This window comes from Athene cunicularia (assembly GCF_003259725.1).
Source record: "Athene cunicularia isolate RWA chromosome 17 unlocalized genomic scaffold, athCun1 chr17_part1, whole genome shotgun sequence".
NCBI classification, from domain to species: domain Eukaryota; kingdom Metazoa; phylum Chordata; class Aves; order Strigiformes; family Strigidae; genus Athene; species Athene cunicularia.
In genome coordinates, this window is record NW_020799122.1 from 10896585 (window position 1) to 10905538 (window position 8954).

The 8954-nt window shown below is 49.0% G+C and overlaps 1 protein-coding gene and 1 non-coding gene across 2 annotated transcripts in view; both read right to left on the reverse strand.

The window, feature by feature from the left end:
• Positions 1 to 6562: 6562 nt before the first annotated feature.
• Positions 6563 to 8954, reverse strand: part of RPL12 (ribosomal protein L12) — a 2760-nt gene continuing 368 nt past the window's right edge. Inside the window, exons 2-6 of the mRNA XM_026860692.1 lie at positions 8578 to 8676; positions 7824 to 7905; positions 7275 to 7361; positions 6746 to 6858; positions 6563 to 6657 (exon numbers count right to left, since the gene is read on the reverse strand). Of these exons, the coding sequence (XP_026716493.1) occupies positions 6652 to 6657; positions 6746 to 6858; positions 7275 to 7361; positions 7824 to 7905; positions 8578 to 8676 (387 nt within the window). The 3' untranslated portion in view covers positions 6563 to 6651. The remainder of the gene's footprint in view (positions 6658 to 6745; positions 6859 to 7274; positions 7362 to 7823; positions 7906 to 8577; positions 8677 to 8954) is intronic.
• On the reverse strand, positions 8041 to 8169 carry LOC113486665. Its single transcript, XR_003399617.1, has one exon. It is a non-coding gene; the product is annotated as a small nucleolar RNA SNORA65 (small nucleolar RNA).

An 8954-nucleotide genomic window follows, 5' to 3' on the forward strand; every position in this document is an offset into this window, starting at 1 on the left:
GTGCTGTATTCACCAGTCGCGATAAACGCCGCTGCCCGCCCCTCCCCCGAACCCCGGGCAGCGCGGCGGGTGTGGGGCCCCCGGGGCCGGGTCTCCCCGCGACACCCCGGCACGGCGCGGGGGAAGGAGTCGGGGGCTGCAGTCGGGGCTCCGGGGACATTTCGCTCTTGGGCAGTTCGGTCCTCGCGTGGGCAGGATGGGGTACGGCGACTGCCGGGATGCAGCTGCGACAACAGCTCAACGACAGCAAAAACTGCCAACACCGAGAAGTTGATCCTTTTCTCACAAAACTCGGGGAAAGGGATTGGCAGAGCTTTCCCTCCCCAAACCGCAGCCGGAGCCGAGCGCGTCGACAGATGCATCAGGAGGTGCAGCGTTAGCTTGATGGACACGTTGGCTTCTTCAGCCAGCGCTTGGAAGTTGTAACAGAGGGAACTCAAAATGCAAAGAAACGGGTAAATCAGGCAAGGAGCGCTGATAAAGGAGCTTCCTAGGTACAGAATTACAAATCTCTAGGGCAGAATAGGACGACTGTGTCTTGAAGGACAATGAACAACAAGGACAGTGGGTTTAACCCACTGCTAGAAACAAGACAAACGTTAAATCTAAAGCTGAATCTTGGAAAACTTTTCTGAATCTTTCATCCCCGTGATGGAGCAGCCCCACAGAAGAGAGGTGCATCTTCAGGCTGTAATGGTGGACCACGGAAATTAAACACACAATGTTATTTGGAGCAGCACATTGACCCGCAAGATATAGGGAATACCCAACTCTACAAGCACGGCACCCCACAATTTGGGCACAAACCTGATCTCTTTTGGCACAGTGGTGAACCAGAGAGGTGAAGCTTTGCAACAGGATGGGCAAGGATAATTGTGTTTCATGAAAAAGCCAATTGAGTCATTGAATTTGAAACAGGTGGTAAAAAGAATGTTTTGCTTTTTAAAGGGAAAAAATATTCTCAGAATTAATTGTTAATTGGAAAGGAACGTGCAGTGAATTAATGCACATATACATTGATTTATCAGGGGATCACTTAAGTTTTTTGATTGTGGCTTTTCACAATTGTGGCCATACATCTGCAAGAAAAAAAAAAAGCCCATGGTATTGCCAAAAGCTGGGTTTTTTGTGTTCAGCATGTCATGTCCTGCTCAAATGAGGAAGACAAGCGACCTGGTAAAAGTCACCTCTCACAGCACACAGGGCCTTCACTCAGGGTGGGAAGTGCTCTGATTCCTCACAACCCCGCTCTTTTGGAACCACTGAGCAAAAATCAGGGGGTTCTTATTCAGCAGGTGGGGAGAAAAGATTGGGCCAAGGAGAAAATCAGAGCAATGCCCGTGATGGGGATGTGCTTTGAGGTTTGCCTGGGGGTGTTAGGGAGATCCAAGGTGTGGGCCACGGTGCCCAGACTTGTCAGGCCCTGGCTGGGGAAGGCAACCAGCCCCGGCTGCCCTGGGGTCTCACAAAACGCTACTGAAACCACCCTGTGGGGAAGGGCTTGTCTCAGGAGCAGTTTACTGTCAGCCCCTTCAGCACCGGGGGTTATTCGGGGCTGTGCATGGGTACATGAGGGCATCACAGCAATATGGGTTCGTGATTTCAGCCCAGATTACCTGTGTTTTGGAAGTTTGCTGTTGGCATTTGGGACACCAGCCTGCCTGACCCCCAGGAAGGGTGATGAAGCGCTCGGAAGCCCACCGTGGAAGTCAGCCCTGTTTCCAGTCAAAGGTCCTGCCTACAGGTCCTCCAGAAAGCAGGGTTCTCCCTACCTTTATGCCAGAAAAACATCCCTTTCCTATTTGGGCCTTTTTCCACCCCTTTTGACACCCTCTGTGCTTCCCATGCCACCCACTCCACGTGGTCCCTGCCCTCAGGGACGTTGCAGAAGGGCACCGTGTTCCCGAGGCCACAGATGTGGCCAGAGGCAATGGATGGAGACCAGCTCCCCGCCCTTTGCAAAGCCTTCAGTACCCTACATCAGACTATAACAAAGTTTAGATTGTCTGTCTTAATGTTTTGTAACACAGGAAGGCATGAATCCCCAAGATTTGGCTTTTTAAAGGCCCATTTTGTCTCGGGGAAATGAGAAAGCTCATTCTCCTCAAAGTGCACAAAGCCCTTATGACATCAGAGCAAAGGTCTCCTGGGAAGGGTTCAGTGCTCCTCAGTGTCCCCTTCCCTCCTTTCTCCTGAAGGTCCAGGTCACCAGAGTAGGAACCCAGTTACGAACGAGATGGATTTTAAATGTGAAGTTAATGTAGGTTGTTATTTTACCAAGCCCTTTGCCTCCTTTTTAAGAAGCCTGATTTGGAAAAAATGAATGACTGGCAGAGCCGTACTTCCAAGCACTACACTGCTTCTACAAGAACACATGCCCTAAGGTAGCATGGGAAAGGTTATGTATCTTGCCCCAAGAGAATTGCTCCTAAGCAAAATAAATCCTTTTTTTAAAATATTTTCAGCACTGCCAAGTGGGGGAATACCCACAGCATATGTGTCTTGGTACAGAAGACAGCCCTGGGTACTCATGAGGCCGACAGCTCCTGAGCCTCTCAGGGTTCACACCAAAGTGGAGGGGTCAATAAACACTTTAAGCCTTTTTAAACAAAAATTGCTGCTGAAAGGGGTGCAGCAGTCCTCTGCCAGGCTTTCCTACCTCAGGCAGTGTAAACACTTCCGCTTTGTCGTAGAATCCCTGCATAACTTTGGCTGGAAGGGACCCAACCATCTGCCCAGCACACAGGCAGGCCAGCTTGCCTAGGACAGCATCAGGCTGAGCTTTGTGTATCTCCAAGGACAGAGATCCCACCACCCCACAATGTCCCCATTGCAGCCTGTGACCACTCACCACAGATTTCTTCCCCCCCTATACCTTACCAGAATTTGCTGAACCCAAGTCCTTTGAGAGGTGGGGAAGGTGGCAGGGTACAGAGCACGGGGAACCACACCTGACCCTGGGTCAGGGCACCCAAGCAGCGTGCCTAGCTTGAAACACGGTCAACTCCAAACCAAGGAATTCAAGATGGCAAGTGGCTGGGATTTCAGCCACGTTTCTCTTTTATCCCCTGGTTGCCTCAGAAAAGTCCTACAAACAACAGGGGGGAAAAAAAGCAAGCAAAAGAGCAAAGCCACAAACTCTCCTGCTTTCTGCTGCTACCAGCTGAAGAGGCTGCACAGCTAGGACAGGCCAGCGAGGGCCTGGACCACAGGCAGAGCTGCCCAAGATACAGGCCATGCTATAAAGGAACAGCCAGATCCATAACAGTTTATAGGCAAAACCTCACAGGTTCCACAGGGAATTGCAATTTCTGGGGACACATGGGTCAGGCTTTGGTCATTTTTGCTTTAGTAAGAGGGCCCAGCTGCTCCCTCCACACTGACAGTCATGTGTTGGGATGTGCTGTAAAACTGGTGTCTGCCATGGCTATTGATTTCATAAAAATTAATATGTATTTTCATCATGCCTTTCACTGTTTCACTACAGTCCTCAATCTCCATGGCCCTCACATCACCAGGGCAATGTACCCACATTTCATCAGGGAACAAAGAACAAAAGTGGATCTTCTCAGAAATCATAAACGCACTGGTCAGCCCAAACTCCTCCACCTGCCCATCCCCTCCGGCAGCCACTTACCCTCTGCTAAACTGCCAGCCCAGCCTTTCCCCAAAGATCCCAGCAACTCCCTCCTGGCCATGAGCTCAATGCAAAATTACAGAGTTGTTGCTTCATTAAACATTTCAGACAGCAGGACCATGGTGGAAAACTGCCATGATTCGCAGTTTCTTTTGGCTGGCCTTGGTGCTGACCTGGCGTCTTGGATCTTGCAACAACAAGCTAGGAGACTTCTTTCCCAGGATCCACCTTCATGAAGTTTTACCTGCTTCACTAGTAGGTACTTCAACAGAAGCAGAGCAGAGAGGAAATTGAAGTCTTGTCAAAGCAGAACTTTGTTGTTAAATCATGTGCAAATACAGGTGGTTTCTAAAGATCCCACTGCTAACCCAAAGTACATTTTATGCTTCACAAGCAGTACAAGATACATTCCTAGGGCGTGACTCTGCACTGAAGACTTAGCCCAAGCCATGTGCTCCTGGCTTAAGCTAGAGCAAACACTAAGGTTTAGTTTCACAAGCCAGCTCACAATTGCTCTGCATCTAAGCAGCCTTCAACTACAGCTGCTTAGGAATTGTATTGCCTTGTATATTAGAAAATAACACATTACTTGCATGTATATTAGAAATAAACATTACTATAGGTGCATGCCTCCTCCCATTCAGTTTGGGATGGAATTTACTTGGAGACTTGAGTTCTCTACAGAATCCTCATCCAGCTCATTCAGCTTTCACACCTGGTATGTCACACAGCAGCAGCAAATTCCCCTCTGCAACCAACTTCACCCTCCTGCTGCACTGGCTTCTTCCTACAAAGGACTCAAGCAGACCCTGGTAAATAATCCAGACCCATTTAACAAATTTTAGCAGACCTGATAGTGCATATACCGCATCCTCCTACACACCCCTAGAAGTAGTAGCAGAACTATTTTTTTCCTCCCCCAATTCCTACAGTGCACGCTGCTTTAGAGTTCTGCTCACTACAGCAGAGCTCCAGACAGGGAGTGTTCCTCTGGGGCTGTAGTGTCCTGTAAGAATAACTTTGAGGAGTATTTGCAAAATTGAAGACACTGGCAAAAAGAAAATTGATGAAGTACTGTCACCACCTTGCAGAGGAAAACACTTTGCAGAACATTTGAGACCTTTGGAAAAAATAGACTTACATTAAGATTTTTTTTCCAGGCCACTCTGTTAGGGCTGAAGTAAACTGCAACGTTAATGCTGCTGCTAACAGGGATTTTAGCAATACCTCAGTCAGCAAAAGCGTTTTTACTACCAAGATAAAATTCACTTCACTGCTAATGGAGCTTTCCACAACCTGAAAGAAGCACACATCTTCTCTTGCACTGTGCCACCCTGAGGGAAAAATCCAGTCTTTGCTGAAAATAGGACAAGGTTTCCCCAGGATCTCTGGAGAACTTTTGGTTCTATCCACACTCCCCAGCTGTACCACTGACAGCTGGGCAGAGCTTGCATGTGTAAGAAAAGTGTCAAATACTGCAAAGTACAATGATTTCAAGCATCAAGCCTGAAACACACAGTAACCTCTCTAGAGGTTAAATAAGTAAATGTGCTATAGCTGAGCTTAGGCTCTTCACATCCTCATTGGTTGAGATCCCCAAGATGGCATTTGCAAGGCTCTCCTTCAGGGTTTTGCCAGAAAAGCTTTTTGAATAGGCAAGGCTAAACCTTCTATCTCTCCTCACCATGCTTTTCAAGAGCTGTACTTGCATCCCTACCATAACAGGGACAGACTCCTCTGACCAACAGGTTTTCTGTCTTGAGGAAGCAAGCTGCCTTTCCTTCAGGAAGGTGCCATTAGTGGGGCAAACTCCTTTTGTCTGTGAGCAGCAGCCATCCCTGCAGGGTGCAGCAATTATCAGAAGCAGGCAAAATACTCACTGCTAAACAGGAGATCTGTGGCTCAGCCAGGTTCTAGACACCATTTCTTGACAAGCAATAGCACTGGATTTACAGAATGCCCACACAAAGGGCACTTTTGCCAATACTTAAACTGCTTTTCCTTCCAGTGAATGCACCAGGCACTGAATTATGATGCAAAGGGACTACAGGGCTTGCTTACCCTGCTCCCCCAGTGTCACTGTTCAAGGAACCAGGAGACCCAAGAAACATGAGACTGGGCCCTTGATAACTCTCTGAAGCAGAGAGGACCTCAGGACCCCACCCACAATCAAAACTCGCTCCTCTTCAGTGATGAAATAAAGCACAAAAGAAATCCATCTCTAACTAGAACATGTGTGCTTGTCCCATTCACAAGAAGAAAATCCAGTGTTCTCTGCTTTGAGGCAGGAGAAAAAGCTGAGCAAAGAATCCCATCCGCTCTACAATAGAAAACCCAGAATGCCACCAAGGCCAGAGGTTCCTCTGGGTAATAAAGGGCTAGAAGAAAGGGCAAGGTGTGCTCTGCCAGGCACACAACGCTATCCTCCAGGCCCTGGAATGCTCACTGAATAGCCACGCCTTGGATACCATTTCCAACAAGGACTAGTCAGAGCCCTCCCATCCCACAAGCCCACATGGTCACTCTAGGACCCTGTCAAGAGGCAAGCAGCCTGGAAAGTTACTTTCAAGCCTCAAAATGTGCTTGTGTCCCAGCTGCAGTGGTTCAGGGGATACAGGACCTGTCACTACAGCACTTTAATGCAGGGCAACACCTGCAGCTCCAAGCTGCATGTTCAGCACTTACAAGAACAGAGCCCACAAACCTTTACACAGGCACATGTTAGCAGTATCTGCTCCTTACTGGAGTGTTAGCTTGAGGCAATTCCACTTCTCTAAACTGTAGTGTTGCTGCAAGTGATTTCAGGGCAGCAAATAGGAAATCTGCTTTAAAGTCTGTATAAGAACCATCCCTTTGGGCAGGTCGTCCCCAGCCAAAACCTGCTATTCATGCAGCATGGGACACGGACAAATTGAGCCAGCAATGCTTTGCAGACAACTGGGTCTTTTATTAGGTACTTAAGGTGCTATAAAACACTTAAGGAGCCTTCATACAGCAACTTCTTTTCTGCAGTCTTAGCTCTGTTGAAAGAAGCAAATACAGCTCATTAGTAGAGTCTTTTAGTAAATAGTCTAATACAGCAGGTTTCAGTCAGAGATGGGTACTTACAGCTGGGCACTCAATTGCACCATTATTGATGTCATCAATGATATCATGTGGGTGCCTGCCATCAATGCTGCAGCCCACAGACTGGGCAGTTCCAAGAATCTCCTTGATGGTCCCTGCAGTGAGAAGACACAGCTTGTCAGTGCTTTACCACAGGGGAAAAAAAAAAAAATCTTTGAAGAACAGAGAACTTGACTCTTCACACCCCTCAGCTGGGCCTCCAGCCCTCTGGGGTTTGCAGGCTGCAGCCACAGCAGGAGATGGCAAGCAACTTAAGCTAGGCCTAGCGTACTGTTTCCAGGAATGCACCAGAAAGTGCCACATGTACCTTTTACCATCCTGCATGACCTTCCCCAGAAGGTTAAGAACTGGCTGTGAGAAGCCAGCACAAGGCTGTTCCTGTGGTGCTCAGTGCCCACGTGGCCCAGCTGCACATGGAGTTCCACCAGCATCCCACAGCAATGGGGCCCTCCCAGGAATCAAAATTAAACCAGAACCTGGCTCCAGCACTCAGAGCAACCCCAGCACTCACCCGAGAGCTCTCGAGCCAGGGATCTGTGCCGCATCTGCCGTGCAATGTTCACTATCTCATCAAAGCTGACGCTGCCACTGTGCTTAACTGAAGGAAAGCAAGAGCACAGTCCATGTAACCACAGGCACTTCCCACGTCCCCATGCTTCATTAGCAAAGCACCATTCCCAGCACTCAGACCACACAGAAACCAGAGTTAACTACAGCAGGGCTGCGATCAGCACGCCTGTTCCCAGACTTCAGCACAAAGTTTCCCACAAGAGGAATAACTGTTCCCTAAGGTGGGATTTTCTGCTCACTCCCCTCTGGACTGTACTAGTCACTGCATGACAAGGGAGCAGTGGGTGGCTGTTCTACCCCATCTTTCAAGAACCTGAATTCTGCTGGCTTACAGACTAGGCCTGTACTGACACTCAAGTGACACCAGCTGCCCAAGAGACAGCCCCACTGCACTTGTTTTCCAATTTATGCTGCATAATCTAAGAGGCAGGTACCTGTTCCCTTCTTAACCCCAAAAGACATTCCCAACTAAAGCCACACAAAAACTTACTGTTTTTCTGCTTCTTCCTGTCACGAGGAGGCTCCTTCAGAGCTTTGATAATCAGAGCCGAGGCAGAAGGAACAACCTCTATCTAAACAAAAAGAGATTAATTTCCCCCCCCTCTACAGCTAGTGAAGATACTCAACAGAGCAGTCAGTGCCTTTAAAGCTGATTGCCAAAGCACTGGGTTTTTGCTTAGTTCACGTGGCTTTTCTGTTGTGCAGAAACTTGTTCCCAGCCTTTCGGCACAGGCCTCCCCACAACCAGAAGAGGACTGCTTCCTGGGCTGGGGCTTCCTCTCAGCTCACCACTGGAATATACCAGCCACAGAATTCAGGACAGGTATAGTGGCGGGTGGCTACAGGATTAGTTAAGAAGGTTTTTTTTTTTCAATTTCTAATATTGCTTGGAAAAGTTTCCTCCTGGTCAGATTTCTGTAGAAGGAACAATTTATCTGCAACAAGATAAACGATCAACATGTGCACCTGATCACATCTTCCAGCACTCTGAGGCTGGGAACCTTCAGGCAGGCTTCACACACACACAGAACAGCTGCTGGATTTGAGCCAGAGGCTCACGCAGGCGTTTTAAGGTCTTTCCCAGAAGACCCCCACACACTTGCTGTGTGGAACTCATTTTATCCACCTCGGAAGGATGAAGGGCTGAGTCGACCCTGCCGGGATTTCAGCTCGTGGTTCGGGCAAGCAGAGCTCTCTGTGCCTGCAGCTTGCACCACTGAGCCATCCCTTGCGGCGTTCAGTACCTGAGCTTGCCTGTTCTGGATGGTGAGCTTCACTGTGATCCTCAGCCCCTTCCAGTCACCCGTGGCCTTGGCGATGTCATCACCGACCTTCTTGGGGGACTAAGACGACACATTATAGTCAAAAAAACATCGCTTATCACAGTAGAGCAGCCCCGTACTACACCGTCCCCCACACTCATAATTTCTTTTGCTACACTGTAAAATCGCTAAAAACCTTCGTTTCTCCCAAACACTGACACTGCACCGGGACACGCTTCACCCCGCGCTGCCGCCTCCCTCGCACAAGCGACCGTGCTCCCGTTCGCATGGGAAGCGCCGCCACCGTCACCAATCCGGGGACAACCGCACCCTGCCGCCACCACCCCGGGAACAACCTC